Source organism: Anomaloglossus baeobatrachus, chromosome 3 (genome assembly GCF_048569485.1).
Source record: "Anomaloglossus baeobatrachus isolate aAnoBae1 chromosome 3, aAnoBae1.hap1, whole genome shotgun sequence".
Taxonomy (NCBI): Eukaryota; Metazoa; Chordata; class Amphibia; order Anura; family Aromobatidae; genus Anomaloglossus; species Anomaloglossus baeobatrachus.
The window spans coordinates 484106323-484124676 of NC_134355.1; the positions used below are offsets into that span (position 1 = coordinate 484106323).

The following is an 18354-nucleotide window of genomic DNA, read 5'->3' on the forward strand; positions in this document are numbered from 1 at the left end:
ATGAATTTCCGCTCACGCGACCATGCGTGGCGCACTCAAGTGGACAAAGTCTTCCAGGAATGTGGGACCACAAGTTTTAATGTTACTAGTGACCCGATTAACACACAAAATCAATCCTTGCAACTTTCCATGCAGAGATACAGGGAGTTGTATAGGAAGAGGATCCGCCTATGGTGGAATCGTGCTTTTTTAACAAAATATACAGAGAATTCCTGGGTACCCCGGGGACTCCGGATACAGGTATTCCCTTCTTTCCCCATGGTTGAGGATACATTCAAGAATGAGTGGGAGACTAATTTGCAATCATGCTCCCTTAAATGCATGGACCTCCTGTCCAAACACAACAGCACGGCATTGGAGGCTCTTGAATCTGAATTGGAGGCTCTGGAAAGGACTATTCAGAGTTTGTGCTTAGCTGATGCCTTTGATAAATTTAACCAAGAAATTGCTGGTGATGCCCAAAAGTGGGAAAAAGAAGTTTGTGATCTAAAATCAAAAAAGGTTCAACGTGACGCCCAGGACTATTCCTCGGGGACAGCTTATAGGTGGAGCCATCGGTTTAACCGAGGTCGAAGATTCTCAAGACAAGGGCCCCCCTCTCGTTCTCGTTCAACTTCACTCTTTTCAGAGTCATCCCTGGAGGAGGCACCATCGGGCTCATCTGACAGGACACGTAACCTTGCAAATCCCATTGGTGCCAGGACCCGAAGTCGCCAAAAGACATCTGACGCTCCTTCCAAACCACTCGGGGGAAGCAACAATAAGGGTATATTGCAGGTAATTAATTTATCAACACATGTCCTGTCTCATGATGAGCTTGATGTGCTCTCTAGGGGGCTTAATTTTTGTCCCACCAATTCTTTTGACCTTTTTTTAGCGTTAAAGGACACGAATTTATTCGCCCGGAAATTACTTCTTAAGAAGTTATATTCACGGGGACAACCACAGGATGATTTGGACGAGACCGAGAGGGGCGCCCTTCAGGATCTACAGGATCTACTCGACGAACAAAGCTCCAATCCAGGTGGGTCTCCTGATTTTTTACGGCCCAGATCCACGCGTTTCCCCCCCATGTCTCTTTGCCCAGCCATAGACATATTCCTCAGATTGGTGACCGCAGACCTCAAAAAAGTTTCTACAAAACGTAGGTATGATAATTTGACTCATCGTCAGAGGTCGGCGGTCATCTCTCTGCAGAGTTATGATGATATTGTTATCAAGGGGGCAGACAAGGGGGGGGAACATAGTGGTCTGGCCAGTTGATAAATACGAAAGAGAGGCATACAGGCAATTGAGGGATAAGACAACTTATGAACGTTTGAGCTACAATCCCACTACTTCTTTTTCCCTTCTTTTAAGGAAAATTTTGACACAGGCTCACCAAAAAGGCACCATTGACGAGAAGATGCTCCAGGGTTTGCTCACTAGCTGTCCACGTGTCCCTACATTTTATTTGTTACCCAAAATCCATAAAGATGCCCTCAACCCCCCGGGGCGTCCGATTGTGTCCGGCATAGGAGGGTTATGTGAACCAATTTGCAAATTTGTTGATTTTTATTTAAAACCTTTAGTTGAAAACTTACCCTCCTATGTCAAGGACACCACGGACGTCCTGAGGCGCCTTGATGGCATCTTTATGGATTCGGATATGCTCATGGTTTGTGCCGACGTGGAGTCGCTCTATACCTGCATCGGACATGCGGACGGTCTGGAGGCGGTCCGCTTCTACCTCTCAACCTCCGGTCTCGATGGCGCCATGGCTGCTCTGGTTCTAGAGCTGCTCGACTTTGCCCTGACACATAATTTTTTTGTTTTTAAAGATCTTTTTTATCTGCAGCGGAGCGGCACTGCGATGGGGGCTTCCTGCGCGCCCGCCTTCGCCAACCTCTTTCTGGGTTTCTGGGAGAGGTTGGTGTTTGGGGATGGTGGCGCTGTGGGGGGCTCCCATGTGCAGTGCTGGCTCCGCTACATTGATGATATTTTTATTATTTGGCAGGGCACTGTCGAGCAGCTCAACCAGTTCATGGATGACCTCAATTCCAATTCTCTTAACATCAAATTGACATATAGATCCAGCAAAATACAGCTGGACTTTTTGGATATCAACATTTATGTGGATGCGTTGGGGGGCATTCAAACCGACGTCTTCCGTAAGGACACGTCGGTGAATGCCCTCCTGCACGCATCCTCGGGTCATACCATGTCAACCATACGCGCCATCCCGACCGGACAGTTCTTGAGGATGAAGCGGATTTGCTCCACTTCTTCCACCTTTGAAACCCAGTCGTCCGATCTCCGGTGCAGGTTTAGAGCGAGGGGGTATAGCAATAGATGTATTAAAAAAGGCTATTTGCGTGCAAAAAATACCCCCAGGGAACACCTTCTCCAATACAAACAACGCCGGCCAACCATGGACAGGGAGATCCGGTTTATTGGGACATTTAATCATGAATGGGACACGATGAGGGGAATCCTGGAGAGGCACTGGCCGGTGCTGTTTACTGAGCCTACTTTGGCCAGTGTGCTTCCCAGGAGACCCCTCATGACAGCTAGACGGGCGAGGAACCTGGGGGATCTTCTCGTCAGGAGCCATTATATTCCCCCCAGACAAAATCCTTTTGGGTCCAGGGGCCCTCTCCGTGGCTGCTTTCCATGCGGCCATTGTGCCGCATGTGGTAACATCATCAGGGCACCCACATTCTCCTCTTCGGATGGCAAAAAGGTGTTTTCCATCAAGGATTACATTACATGTGGCACCACACATGTGGTTTATTATGCCACGTGCTCGTGCTCCCTAATCTATGTCGGACTCACCTCCCGTGAGCTCCGCATTAGGGTTAGGGAGCACGTGAGAGATATCCTTGCGGCAGCCTCAGTGGAGGACATCACTCTCCTGAAAACATTGCCCCGCCACTTCAGAGCTGTTCATAATTGCAGCCCGAAATCTCTACAGATCAGGGGCATTGATGTCATTCATGGGGGTGTTCGGGGCGGCAATCTACGCAAGATTCTCGCCCAGCGGGAGTCGAGGTGGATTGTCTCCCTGAACACCCTCGTGCCCTTTGGTTTAAATGAAGTGGTCAGCTATGCTCCATTTTTGTGACGTTTCCCCTTTTCCTTGCTTCCATCTCTGTATATCTTAATTGATTATGATGTGGAGGTTGTATACTCCACTGTTTTAGGATATACTTTCGGGTCATTTGTGCCTCACAGTATGTGTGTGGCACTAGTTATATTGAATAAGTGGTGTAATGTGGGCTTCCTTATTTTAACGTATTGTTTTTACCAGTCATTTAATCTTTCTGTATTATGTCTGTTTTTCTTTTTTAGGTTCCCTTCATGCTTCTCCTTCTTGGACAAAATTACCTTGCTATTAGATATTGTTTTCATTGCGTCACTGGTGGTCTTAATATATGTAATTCTGGTTCTATTTAATGTATTGTATACTTACATAGTGTCTGACCGCTTGTGCACGCCTTCTGTAATCACCTGTTGTGGTGTTGCGCGTCCCTCGGCGCGCTGACTGCGGGCGACGGTGGGGAGCGAGCCTGGCTGGTGCGCGTGCTCGGGTACCATAGCGACGCGTCCTGTGGTCCCGCGCATGCGCCCTACACAGCGGGCTTTTTGTTCCCTGCCGCCCTCCGTACTCCGGCGCCGGCGCACGCGCAGTATGTACATCACAGTCAGTTTGATTACATACACCTGGTGGTTCCTAAATAAAATGGTGCAATACGTAGTATCTACACCTCCTTTCGATAAAGCCATAGGCGAAACAGCTGTCAAGGAGGCTTTTCATCCCCACAACCTGCCCTGCCACACTTCAGGTATTGTTCACGCTCCCTGTGCTGCTCTGATAGCTGGGTCACCCATGCTGGGACATATCCTTCTACGTACACTTATGCCGGGATACTTATTCCCTCATGTCCTAGCCTGAGTGCCCCTGCGACGTGGTGTCATTACTGTTTGGATGTGCCTATATGGAGATAATATATCTTAACATTGGTCTTTTACACTTAAGACTTTAATACACAGCTCGCCACTTTATGCCTGCTATTGTTCTCTCTCCATGAGCCCGTCACTTTAGTACTTTATCACCACGCTATATAACTGTGGAGTGTGACGCCCTTTTATACACCTACCCCTGTACAGCATTTGGGCAGGCTGTGTGGTATTGATCTGCCCACTTATTTTTACCACTTTTTCCATTTGTTCCTCATCCTGGTATGACTTGTCTTTTTTATATGTCTTTTGTACTAGTTGTCTTCACATGATTTTATCTAATAAAATTGAATTTTTATGTGCAGTCGTTGCCCGATCTCCTTTTGTCCTCCTATCTTGTATGCTATTTGGAGTAGGCTCTAGCCCTAGGGGTCCCTATTTGTGGCCTCCATGGAGTTATAAGTATCATGGCGATATTGTTATATCTATTATACGTTACTGGTGTAATGTTTCCATTCCTTTGAATGTGTCCTGAAAGGGAACTCATAAGATAACCAGAGCCTCGTCCAGAACACTAGAATCCTGGGCTAGTTTGAAATTGCCATTTCGATATATTGATGACTTTCTGAGATAACGGAATTACGGACTTAAGGGTTCTTTACACGCTGCGATATCTGTATCGATATCAATAGCGAGCGTACCCGCCCCCGTCGGTTGTGCGTCACGGGCAAATCGGTGACCGTGACGCACATCGCTTACACCCGTCACACGGACTTACCTCCCTGCGACGTCGCTCTGGCCGGCGAACCGCCTCATTTCTAAGGGGGCGGTTCGTGCGGCGTCACAACGACGTTATACGGCAGCCGTCCAATAGCAGAGGAGGGGCGGAGATGAGCGTCCGTAACATGCCGCCTACCTTCTTTCTTCCTCATTGCCAGTGGACGCAGGTAAGGAGATGTCCGTTGCTCCTGCGGTGTCACACATAGCGATGTCGCTAACAACGCCGGATGTGCGTCACTAACGATGTGACCCCGACGATATAGCGTTAGCGATGTCGCAGCGTGTAAATGGCCCTTCAGTGTTCCTGGCTGAAGTGAGGAGTAGATAAATGTGGAGATGTGCTCAGAACAACACACGCTCTGCCTATACCCATTACATGAGCTGGCAGAGCATGGAGAAATTGCTAATAATGTTATCACGGCACAGAGAAGCACTGCACACCCATATTTAGGCTTGTCCCATGTCCACATCGATTTTTCCAAAACCATCTCTTAATGTGACAAAAAGATATGTTCAGCCTTTTTAAAATGTCTTGGTTATAGGTCCACCATAACAAAATTGGGTGTCAGCAGAGGACTACATCAGCATTTCTGCACAGCACAAAGGACAGATATGTACTGCACCTGGCAAGGAGGAAGCACTGCTCTAAAGATGAGGGACCTACTAAGGCTATGATGAAGCAGTGTATATACAGAAAAGATCACAATAGTCCTAATATTTTCACATCCTGAATACTTGTGGATGAAGGTGGTCATGATGGAGTGGGGTCTCTGCCTGCAGTATTAAGGGTAAAGAAGCATACTCTGTGCAGTAGATCTCCAGCTCCAGGCAGCACACTGCTTTCCGACACTTACACAATAAATAATTTCATCATAATGCCTCAGTTTCTAGAAAATAATACCCGCAACAAGCAATGTTCAGCCCATCTCCGTATACAGCTCTTTATTAGCATCCCAAACTGCCAGCAGGTCTCTTATCTGTGAGCTTGATAAGGACAGTGTCTGTCTGAATATGAATGAGATTCCCGTTCATTCATTTCAGAGAACGATTTCCCATTACAGACATTTATTAAAATGCTCCGTCCGTCTTTATCTCTGTAGGCGGTAAGATTTGGGTACTGGAGAAGAGTGTCTCACAACTGCTCCATATTAAGACAATAAGTCTCCAGAGTGTCTCGTGTGCTGCTGTTTTTAGTAGGCATTAAATGTTAGCATGCAGCGATTTCAGAGCAGAAACATGATAATTATACAATTATGAACGCATGAATGGTGGCTCGGTGGTTAGCAATGTTTCTTTGCAGAGCGGGGGTCCTTGGTTCAAATCCCACAAGGGACATGTGCAATGAGATTGTATGTTCTCCCCGTGTTTGTGTGAATTTCCTGCCACACTCCAAACACATATTGTACTGAAGGAAGCATAGATTGTGAGCCACAAAGGGGTCAGTGATGATAATGTCTGTACAGCGCTTTGGAATATGATGGTACTATAGAAACAAGAAGTATAAATAAATAATAAGGTATGGCTGTCTAATGTACTCACCCCACTGAACAGTGAAGCCATGTGCAGCGACAGACCCCTGAACTACAGGTCGAGATGGTGGACCCGGCCGGTCCGGACTTGTGGTGCAGACCAATATTTCACTCGGACTGCTACTTCCTTCAACATTTGAGGCAATAAGCTGTAGTTTAAACAGCAATAGGAGACAATTAGGCATAAAATTCATGTTCTCTAATGGGAGCTTTCAATAGTATTCTCTTGGAATTTCACGAAGGTTGATTGAATCCATCTTGCCCTCTACATACTGCAGATTTTCAGTGCCAGTAAAAACAAAATGTGAAATATGCTTACAACTGTACCTCTATGAACATTCAATGGTTCTCTATCATCTCTAATCCTCACTAATATTTTGGGACTGTCAAGAGAGTAGTCCAGAAAAGTTAACTGGATGCCAGTGACCATGATGAATGCACTAACATTCCTCAAAAAGGGAAGATGGTGTCTGGCCACGTATCAGGTCATAGTCAAAGGATGCTCTCTAGTAGTACGTACTAAAGATTAGAGCTGATCAAAAAGATTTGATGGACTCTGGTCCAACATCCATATATGTAAAACAAGGCAGCAGATGAATGCGGTCATCTTGGTGGCCTTTCCTGATTACTAGGCTCCCTGCAAAGTACCTGCAGATCTAGTAATCAGAATAGCCACTAGCGATGCCAGCGGAAGAAGGTCAAAAGGGCCCTAAATAGCTTGTTTCATTGGTTTATTGCAAATGGTGGAAAGTTTAGAAATTTTACTAGCTAGACTAATTTGTAGGAGGAGTTGAAATATTTTGAATACAACTGTAGCTTTATAGACTTCATACACACTTCAGAAACTTTTCCCCTTGTATAAATAGCTGTCTACACAATCTTAATTTTTAACCATTAATTCCAGAACAATATATCATTTCACTTATTTTAGGTTTCCTATTTTCAATGCAATCAAGAAAATGATTAAAGTATCAAATAAATATAAAAAAAACAAGCTTTGGGCAAAGGAAACATTTTCTGTAACTGCGACAAAGCTTAAAAATAAATAAAGTATTGTTGGCTAATGAATACGTTTTATTTGATATTTATCGAGTGACTATATTTAAATTTTGCTGTTGAAGTAGGTATACAGCCTTATTAAAACCTTCAAAAGAAAAAAAAAAAACATGATGCACAAGAAGGGATAATGGATTTTGCAATTTTGGAGTAAAGAAAAAAAACAAAACAAAAAAAAAAACAAAAAACAAAACCCCACACATTAAAATGAGGAAGAAAAAAAAAAAAGATACCAAACAGCGCCATCTGCTGGTATTCCCATTATTTTTCTAAAAGACTCACCCGAAATTTGTATTGTGTGCTTCTTTGGAGGTTATTCACAGTACATGTTAATTCTTCTCCAGTGTATGTAGGGTGAAATACACTGTCCTGAAAACAGAACATGACAATTCATGTCAGAAGTTTTATTAAAATAAACAAAATGCACATTTTTTTCTTACATGATTAAGTTACACAGTAGGGAAAAAAAGGCCATATTATGGCAATGAATCGTACAATATACTGTATTTTTCGGACTATAGGACGCACTTTTTTCCCCAAAAAAGTTGGGAGTAAAGTGGGGTCTGAGTCTTGGTCTGGATCGTGGTGTCCGCTAATAAAGAAAATTAATATTGCCTGCTTCCCACGTTCATAATCCTGGGCGTGGGGTGCAGTGAATTATTCATTTTGGATTGGCTGGCAGCCGACAGAGTATAATTGGGGTTACATTGCACTGACATTATGCGCTGCCCTGCTTACACACAAAGTCAGTTGCCGGCATCAGAATATGACGACGCACCCTGGGGAGAGGATGGAAGTTGAGTAAAATTGTTCCACTTATCTTTTGCAGATTGATAGTACACAAAAAAAAATGGAGACATGCCCAAATTTTAATCGGATTTGTAAACCAAGGGAATGGGACCATGAAAAAAGTGGACAACACATGAATGCCGGCCATGATGCATCTGCAACGCCCCTGAGGCTTTTGGTCACCACAGGGTACTGTGTCTCATTTAAGACACAGTACCCATCCTGGGTATGGAAAGGTTAATGTCTGATATGTCTCACTTAAACTACACAGTCAGAGAATAAGTCAGCAATTTCCTAGCATAGCATACAGCAGGTGGCTGCTCACTAATTAGAGCAGAGGTGATCACCATGACAACTGGAAAGTCCCTAGCTTAGTGACTTAGGGAGGGGGCAACGCATGAAAATATAGGAGCCGAGACAGAAGGACTTTATATCAGTCTGGAACACAGAACAACATGGTCACCCAAAGGGCGTGCTTGAGAGCTCCTTCGGGCAGAATCAGCCAGACCTGGGGCAGGCTGGAGACACCGGGAGGAGAAGGAGTCTGGTACTGCTAGATCTTGTGGGACGGAGGAGTTCAACAGCGGTTGCTGGGGAGAAGCAGGCGGCTGCTTCTACAGGGCCGAAGCTACTACAGGGTGCAGAGTCCTAGGGCTAGCTATACTTCACGTTGGCAACCAAATCTGCAGGACGGGAGGATTCCATGTCTTCCCGACCACTACCCAAATAGCTCGAGGCACAATGATACACTGGATCCGGGTCGGAGTTCAGCGGCTCGTCCCAAGGCGAGGATCCACTTCACCTGCGATTGGGCTATCACACTTAAACAATCAAGGTGTTCCCAAGGTGCTTTATGCCACGGTGATCGACACAGCGCAACTTAGAGTAGGAGAGACCCACAGACACTGCTATACTGGACCTAATCTCTGACCTACCCGGAATTGACTGGAACCCAGCACAGTGCAGACCAGTACCTGGGGGCGGCGTTGAGCCAGTAAGTAAAGACCTGGAACCCGCACCTATTGACTCTGACTCTGATTGCAGTCGCCTTGCGCGCCGTTGCTGCCGGGGACTGCTGTGCCCCCGCCGCTGTCCCAGGGCTCGCTCCGCCTGTGGGGAGCGACACCATCCCGGCTGCACCCAACATTTGCCCCGGTGAGAGACCTTGTAGTGGCGGCCCCCATCCCTGGCCGCGTACCATAGGTGGCATCACGATCCTAAAAGACTTTCCTAACCTCCAACTACTACCTCCATCCTCCAATCCTCCTTCCTGTACACCTCGGGGAACTGGGCCAGGCCACCCCGTGACAATGCAGAGGATCTGCACCCCTGGCCCGGCAATGAGTAGGTTAAAACACCTGCTCCGTGCAGCGCTTCACATCCATGTGCTGTCCATTTCTCACTGACCAGTCGCAAGGAGGAATCTGGAAAACCTTAATGACATTTTTAGTATTTGAGAAAAACAAATGACACAAGGTTTGTAAAAACGGACACAAGGACCGAAAAGGGAGGAAAAACAGATCCAGAACATTGATGGAAAATGGACTATTTTTGTGATAGAGAAAAATCACAGATGCATGAAGAAAGCCTAAGACCATAACAGCCATAATAGAGGACTTCAAGAAATGGTTTCATGGTGGAAAATACAACTTTTAATTTAAAAGTCCAGGACATAATCATGGAGAAGTAGTGTGTGACCCAAAATATGGAATAAACAATATATAATGGAGCACGTTAGAGAGATAATACTGGGGAACTATAGACCATAAACCTTCTGTTCTCTCCATACACTTCCTGATAAATGAATTATCAGAGTGGTAACCATATAAACACTTATCAGCAGACCTATGGACAGCATTTATGAGAGCTACTACTGATTAGTATAATCTCTGTTCATTATTCTTAAGGTGTACCTCTACTTCCAGAAGAAATACTATTACAGTGCAGGATAATCATTTTTCTAATTCACTTTATTAGAGGCTTGTAACCTGCAGCACAGACCGTCCATGGTCTATGTTGCGAAGTGCACTAAACTAGATAGTGTGTTGCTCATTAATTTTAGCTCCAGTCTTCAGCGCTGTAAGGTCTTATACCTTTGCTTTCCATAGTGAAGAAGGCAGCCTAACAGCAGGCGCAGGACGCTACATACCGTAGTTTACTGCACTTTGCAGCACAGACTTCGGTGGTCCGTGCTGCGGGTTATCATCAAAATTCTCTAATAGAGCGATTTAGAAAAAAAAAATTATACTGAATAGTCCAGGAGTATGATTGTTATTCTTTTGAAAGTGTAGTATGCTTAAAATGTCTGACACCTTTGCTTGGACATATCCAAATCTTTGTCCCAAAGGTCTGTTGCTCCTCACACTTATGACGTTTTATTATCATCCTTCAGATCCAAAAGTTTAGGTCAGAGCTCTGGTTGCATATTAAGGGTTCACAAAACTTTATTATTACATAGTTACTTAGGTTGAAAAAAGACATAGGTCCATCTAGTCAACCTTCCTCCACCAGTTCTACATTTGGTCACTAAGTCATTTATAACCAACAATGTTTTGTGTACTGAGGAAATCATCCAGCCCTTTTTTTAAAAGCTGTTATAGTGTCTGCCATTACTACCTCTTGTGGTAGGGTATTCCACAGTCTGACTGCTCTAACTGTAATGAACCCTTTCCCATTTAGCTGCCAGAATCTCTTTTCCTCTTTTCTTCCACTCGCAGTGTATGCCCCCTGGTCCTTAGTATTGTCTTTATATTGACCACACATGTATTTATACATATAAATGAGATCTCCTCTGAGACGTCTTTTTTCTAAGCTAAACATATGTAACTTTTTCAACCTCTCATCATATGAGAGGCCTTCCATTCCTTGTAGTAGTCTAGTTACGTGCCTTTGAACTGACTCGAACTTCTGAATGTCCTTTTTAAAATGTGGAGCCCAAAACTGGATCCCATATTCCAGATGTGGCCTTACAAGTGATTTATAGAGGCATAACAATACATTGGGATCACAGGATCTAATCTCTCTTTTATACACCCTAGAATCTTGTTTGCTTTTGCAGCTGCTGCTTGACATTGAGCGCTGCTGCTCAGCTTATTTGTAATAAGAATACCCTAGTCCTTCTCCTGCTCTGTAGTCCCGAGTTTACTTCCATTTAATGTATACGCAGTTATAGGATTACTCCGTCCGAGGTGCATTACTTTACATTTATCAACATTAAATCTCATTTGCCAAGTATCTGCCCATTCTGACATCTTATCCAGATCTTTTTGTAATATTGTAATATCAAGGTCAGTTTTTAATAACCTACATAGTTTGGTGTCACCTTCAAAGACTGACACTTTACTATCAATCAGGGCCACCATCAGGGCATTACTACTGGGACTCCTGTACCGGGCCCGGTGAGCAGCAGGCAGGAAGGGGGGCCCGGCTGACAGCCTGGGCCCCTTTCCTTTCATTCCTCTGCTCACCGGGCCCCATGGGCACAGGGGGCGGGGACGTTGCGCTGGCAGACATATCGCGGTGCAGTACCTGCAGTCGCACAGGGGCCCCAAGCGGGAGCAGGCCCCTAGAGCCTGAAAATGTGTTAACCCCTTAGCGACCTAGGACGTACTGGGTACGTCATAGCTCCCTGGTACTTAAGGACCCATGACGTACCCAGTACGTCATGGCGAGATCGCGGCCCCGGCGCCTGCGATCGCTGCAAATATCTTAGATTCGGGGAGGAGGGGCCCTCTGCCTGACCTCAGGAGGTGATATAATATTTCTTTTTTATTTACAGCATTCCTACGCGTTTCAGAGACAACAGACCGTCTCCTTCTTCAGGGAAAAAAGATGATGATTTCTTTTTTCCCTGAAGAAGGAGACGGTCTGTTGTCTCTGAAACGCGTAGGAATGCTGTAAATAAAAAAGAAATATTATATCACTTCCAACTCAGTGGTTTTTAAGCGCGGCATATACCCGTTTTTCTTTTGTCCACCAATATCTTTATATCGTGCCTACGGGGCCGCTGCTTGAACCACGCGGACACTCACATGCCTTTGAAGGAGTTGTGACTGGCACAACCCCACCAGGTGAGTGTTACTGTACCTTCTCTAACATCATATGTTATATCGGGTAAGACCCTATTGCGCCCTTTTGTCTCCCCATTATTAGTTCATCTGACCTCAGGAGGGGTAGTGTTCTCTCCCCAGACCTAAGGAGGCTGTGATTAGCTGACGAACGCCGCTCAGCCAATCACAGCCACTGTAATGTTTCAACCATTGAAAATGGCTTAAACATTGAAATCCAGCCATGATCAGTGCAGCTATAGCACCGATCATTGGCTGGAGCTGGGTGACCTCAGTTTCACCCGCCCCCAGCTCTCATTGGAGAGACCGGCCTTGTGACCGATCTCTCCAATCACTGTGGATCTGGGGCAGTGACCACTCCCCTCAGCTTCACTCTGGCGTCTGTGAAAGCTGAGGGGAGTGATCAGTAAGTTATAGACACTGTCTTTTTTCAGCCGCCGCCATTGCCACAGCCCCCACCCTTCAGCCGCCGGCTGCAGCAGTCACTGCCCCCGATCCACCGTCACTGAACCCATCTGCTGCCTCCCCTGCATCTGCCACAGCTCTCCCCCATCAGCCGTTGCCCCCCTCCCTCATCTGCTGTCCCCTCTCCCACCTCTCACCTTCCTCCACCTGCTGTGATCCCCCACCTGCTGTGACCCCCCCCACCTGCTGTGACCCCCCCACTTGCTGTGATCCCCCCACCTGCTGTGATCCCCCCACCTGCTGTGATCCCTCACCCCCACCTGCTGTGATCCCCCCACCCCCACCTGCTGTGATCCCCCCACCCCCACCTGCTGTGATCCCCCCAACCCCTGTGATCCCCCACCCCCACCTGCTGTGATCCCCCAACCTGCTGTGATCCCCGCCCCCACCTGCTGTGATCCCCCACCTGCTGTGACCCCCTGCCCCACCTGCTGTGATTCCCCGCACCTGCTGTGATTCCCCACTTTCTATCCCTCTATCTACCTATCCCTCTACTTAACTATCTGTCCATGTGTCTCTCCGTCTCTCTGGCTATCCGTCTCTCATCTATATGTAGCACCCACGGGGCAGGGGTTAAATGTTACTTGTCGCCGGGTCGGTGATGTAGGGTCAGGGGGATGTCACATGTGTCCCTGCCCGGCTTCGTGGACTTGAGGTGTACAATAAAAGGGGATTTGGATGATGGTAGGGGAATGATGAGGATGATAGTCTTGTGACTCCACCTGTGGTACATGGCCAGGGATTAGCCGCCGCTGCTGTCACTGTCCTCCGGGGCGGATGGTGTTGCAGCAAGGATGGTTCTGCTCCCCACAGGTGGAGCGGGGCCCCGGGGAGGATGATGAGGAGAGTAGTGGCCGTTGGCGCCGAAGCGCGGAGCGACGGCAATCAAAATGCTGAATCAGCTGCTGTGGTTCCAGCCGTGATGGGCCCCAGCCTATCCCAGATCCGTTGGAGGTTAGAACCGGTATGGTGGTCAATGGGCCCTTCCTTCTTGCGCCTTTAAAGATGGATCCCAGTGTCCTGATGCAGCTTGGGGACCCCGGTTCGTGTAGTGTTAGCTCCTGTCCCGTGTGTGGGGCTTGACTGTAATCACGACTCCGGACCCTATGTGGGACTGTGCTCTGGGAGCTCGTGGTGGTCAGAGGGACATGCAATCCCACGTCCTGCAGATTCTGGTGATACAACACGCAGTCTGTTCCACCCTAAGGCTCTGCACCCTGAACCGCACCGGTCCCGCTTCTGTTCTCTTCTGCTGGAGAACACTAACTGTTGTGTAAGCTCCTAACTCCCCCTGGTGGCTGCTCCTCCCCCGGTTCCCTGTCACTAGTGGGTGGCTGCCCCCCATGTTTGGTGACTACCTTAAGACCCGACCCTAGCCTGGTCCCCAATGGGGAAGGCAACCTAGTTGTGTATATGAGTTTGTGTTGTGGAACTGGTACCGACCTCCTCTGGATCCAGGATGAGTACTGCACCTTAAGTGAGGTGCAGTACCCTGTGGTGACTGAAGCCTCAGGGTCGCCACATCTCCATCTATATATCTATCTATGATTCTATCTACTTGCTGAAAGCACCTTAAAATGAATCTATTAGCAGGTTTTTGCTCCCCCATCTGAGAGCAGCATAAAGTAGAAACAAATACCCTGATTCCAGCGATGTGTCACTTACAGGGCTGTTTGCTTTCATTGTGATAAAATCAATGTTTTCTCTGCTGCAGATCTAGCAATTATACAGAGCTCATGAATATGCTGGAATACCTGCAGCATGACAAGTAGCCCTGTAATGCTAATCTCCTGCTGATGTTATCAAAACTACACTAAGCAGCCCAATACGTGACAATCGCTGGAATCAGGATCTCTTCCGCTATGTTATGCTGCGCTCAGATTAGGTGTTAAAAACCTGGTGACAGATTCCCTTTAAGGGGTTGTTAGATCTAAATCCACAAGTCTGCATTATCATAATTTGGTTTCAATTACTTTAAAAACTGTATGTGACACATTCCCTTAAAGAAAAAAAAATAGATATACCAAAAATAAATATTTACCAAAGAAGTTAGATTTAAAAAGAAAAAAAAAAAGTTAGAGTAGGACCCTGCCGATGACTCTCTTTTGAGCGTCGCTGTGCTGGGGTACGCTTGGTGCTCAGCCCAATGAGAGCTGTATGCAGTCTCTGAATGGCTTTCACTGGGGGCAAAATCAGCATTGTCGGCTGTAGTGTGTGCAAAAAGAAAAAAAACTGTCATCTCTACCCTGGAAGTACTCTGTTTATGGCTGGCTGTATGTAGGCGGAGACACAAACTGCCCATCAGTGACTTCCAATGAGGTTCAGGTCAAGTCCAGGTCCAGAATAGAACTTTATCTGAAGTCCAGCTAAACCCGCAGAACCTGAACTTCCATGGGTCTGCTCAGGCCTGGTCATGTACAACTAAAGGTGGTGTCACACAGCGACGATGACAACGACGTCGCTGCTACGTCACCATTTTCTGTGATGTTGCAGCGACGTCCCGTCGCGGTCGCTGTGTGTGACATCCAGCAACGAGCTGGCCCCTGCTGTGAGGTCGTTGCTCGTTGCTGAATGTCCTGCTTCATTTTTTCGTCGTCGCTCTCCCGCTGTGAAGCACACATCGCTGTGTGTGACAGCGAGAGAACGACGAAATGAAGCGAGCAGGGAGCAGGAGCCGGCGTCTGGCAGCTGCGGAAAGCTGTAACCACTGTAAACATCGGGTAACCAAGGGAAGACCTTTCCCTGGTTACCCGATATTTTTTTTTTTCAATTTAAAGTTTTATTGGTTTTCAAAGTAAAGAGTACAACAACATTGCAAACCATTGAATACAAATTTGATAAACAAGGAGCCATCACGGCGGCTAAAGGCCACAGGCTCAGTAATCTTTACAGCTGTCGTTGACGACATAAACAAACAACATGACTTACTGATAGAGAACATGGAACCAAAGTGAAGGTAAAGAAGGATGAACAAGGAAAAGAGTAGATCAGAAGTGGGTGGGGGAGACAAGAGGGGGAGAGCCGTAGGGGAAAAGATGTGGCTAGGAGTATGTTGGCCGAGACTGGCGTCCCGTCTGTTGGGCGTAAACCTAAAAAGAATGAAAATGACTATAGAAGGTGTGGCTAGCTGAGAGTCTTGTTTACTGAGAGTCAACGAGAGCAAGAAACCTTGGGTCAGAGAGAAAAGATTCCCACTGATACCATTTAGAGGAGGCCTCCACTAGCTGGTCCCGCGATTGAGCCATTACCATCTCCATGCGGTGTATTACATTTACTTCTGTCACCCATTCCTCTATGGACTGGGGGGTAGGGTCTTCCCAACGTCGTGGGATTACTGTCTTGGCGGCCTGGAGGAGATGTCCAGTAAGAGATTTTTTATACACCTTTTCTGGTATTTTAAACAAACAATAGGGCTGCCTCGGGGCGACTGGGGACTAAGATCCCTGTGACCTCCTGGATGCCCACCAGCACCTTGCTCCAGAAGGCCGCCAAGCTCGGACAGTACCACCAGATATGGGCCATGGTATCTCCCTGTGCTCCGCACCGCCAGCATGTGTCAGGGATTTCGGAGCACCACTTATGAAGGGATGACGGAACCTTGTACCACCTGGAGAGAATTTTGTAGCAAGTCTCTTGCATTCTCGTTGCAACCGCTGACTTGTGGGTCAGGCGGAAGCATCGTTCCCATTGATCCCTGGAGAATGTCTGGCTGAGCTCTGCCTCCCAAGCAGTACAGAAGCGAGGAAGTGGTGTTTCTGCTGCTGCTGTCAAGATCCCATAAATCCTTGATATTGCATGTCTAGTGTCGGGTGTCCCTGTACAGATAAGTTCAAAAGGGGTTGGGGATGAGGGACAAGCTAGGTCTGGCCGCTGCGTGGTTATGAAGTGTTTAAGTTGGGCATATTCAAAGTAGAACCGCATCTTGAAGTCTCTCTGCCCCACAATGTCCGGAAGTGGGAGAAGAACCCCTTCTGGTGCCACCTGTCCCAGTCTCAGGGGGTTCTGTTTTGAGCTTCCCAAAAAGTTATTAGACGATGCCCCTGGTAAAAAGTCAGGGTTATCCGTCAGTGGCATGAAGGGTCCCCGAGTCTGGAGCAGGCGCTTAATCCGTGGCAGTGAGTGTACTGATTGTAATGTTTGTTTAGTGGTGTAGGACATTCCTATCTTATGTTTGGTAAGAAGTGGCCAGTTCCATGGCAGGGATAGAATAGATAAGGGGCACAGGTCGTGTGCCAGGCGGACCCAGAGCTTCGATCCAGAAGTTATGTAAGAGGTCTAAGACCCTGGCATGGGCAGCAGCCAGATAATAACGCCGACAGTCAGGCAGCCCCACCCCTCCCGCCCCCTTGGTCCTAGTTAGGACATTCCTCCCGAGTCGGGACCGTTCCTTGGACCACACAAATTGATTAAACAAGCGCTGTAACTTTACCCAATACGACGCCGGGACATATACCGGGACCGTCTGGAGTAAGTAGAGCAGTCTGGGCAGGGCTGTCATCCTGAGGGCACTGATCCTACCGAACCATGAGAGGGTGCCTCTATGCCATACAGTCAGGTCCCTCTCGAGCTTGGAGAGAAAATTTTGAAAATTAAGCTGGAAAAGTCTGGTTACATCAGATGGGATAGTGATACCTAGGTAGCCGATACTGCCGTGTGGTGGCCATTTGAAGGGGAAGTTTGGTTTTATAGCATCCAGTCCCGGATCCCTTCTGCAGGCGTCTTCTCACTCCACATTGTGATCCTGTCACCCCTTCACCCACGAGCATATCCTGCAAAAACGTGTGGAACCTTGCCATTATTTGCAAACCCCCCGGTTGTCCTTCGAGACCCGTGGTTCCTTTCTCTGACCAGTGATGCAACAACCTTGAGAAAGGCTCTATGCCGAAACGTCGGTGCTGTTGCTCTGGTTAGGTTCCGTTTGCAGTGTATCAATAAATCCACTTTTGCATAATTCCCCCCTCGTCTTCAATTTGAGTGCTGGGATTCTTTTTACTATATGATTCTTTATCCCATTAGCACCTCCAGTATATGTGGTGAAGCCTGTAATTTCTACTATTGGTTTTATAGCATCCACTGTTGCTTGGGAAAGTGATATGTTTAGGGCTTCAGATTTGTCAAGGTTGATTTTAAAATTGGACCATTTGCTAAAACGATTGAGTTCACGCATTAAGGATGGAAGGGAAGTGAGTGGGTTTTGCACATAAATAAGTAGGTCATCCGCGAAGGCGGCGCATTTATATTCTTGAGTGGCAATTTTAATCCCCTGTATGTCAGGGTTAAGCCGGATGGCCGACAACAGATGCTCCATGACTAAGATATAGAGCAATGGGGATAGGGGGCATCCCTGTCGAGTCCAGTTATGGATATCAAAGGGACTCGACAGGGTGCCATTAATCTTTAGACGCACGGTCGGGGAACAGTATAAGGCCAAGATTTTAGATGAGAAAGTTGGACCAAAACCAACATGGGACAGAGTCTGAGAAATAGAATGCCAGGAAATTCTATCGAATGCCTTTTCGGCGTCTAACGATAGCATCATCATGGGGATTTTTTGGGTGTGAGCATGTTGGACCAGGTCTAGGGTTTTTAGGGTGTTGTCCCTTGCTTCCCTACCAGGAACGAATCCTGCTTGGTCCAAGTGCACCAGGTCTGGTAAAAGGGGATTGAGTCTGTTTGCAAGAAGCTTAGCATAGATCTTCAAATCCACATTGAGCAATGATATTGGTCTG

The 18354-nt window shown here is 47.0% G+C and overlaps 1 protein-coding gene across 1 annotated transcript in view; it reads right to left on the bottom strand.

Moving 5' to 3' along the window:
- The window catches only part of FNDC3B (fibronectin type III domain containing 3B), a 538015-nt gene that overhangs the window by 127145 nt on the left and 392516 nt on the right, over nt 1-18354 (bottom strand). Inside the window, exons 14-15 of the mRNA XM_075340617.1 lie at nt 7587-7673; nt 6259-6397 (exon numbers count right to left, since the gene is read on the bottom strand). Coding sequence (XP_075196732.1) covers nt 6259-6397; nt 7587-7673 — 226 coding nt within the window. The remainder of the gene's footprint in view (nt 1-6258; nt 6398-7586; nt 7674-18354) is intronic.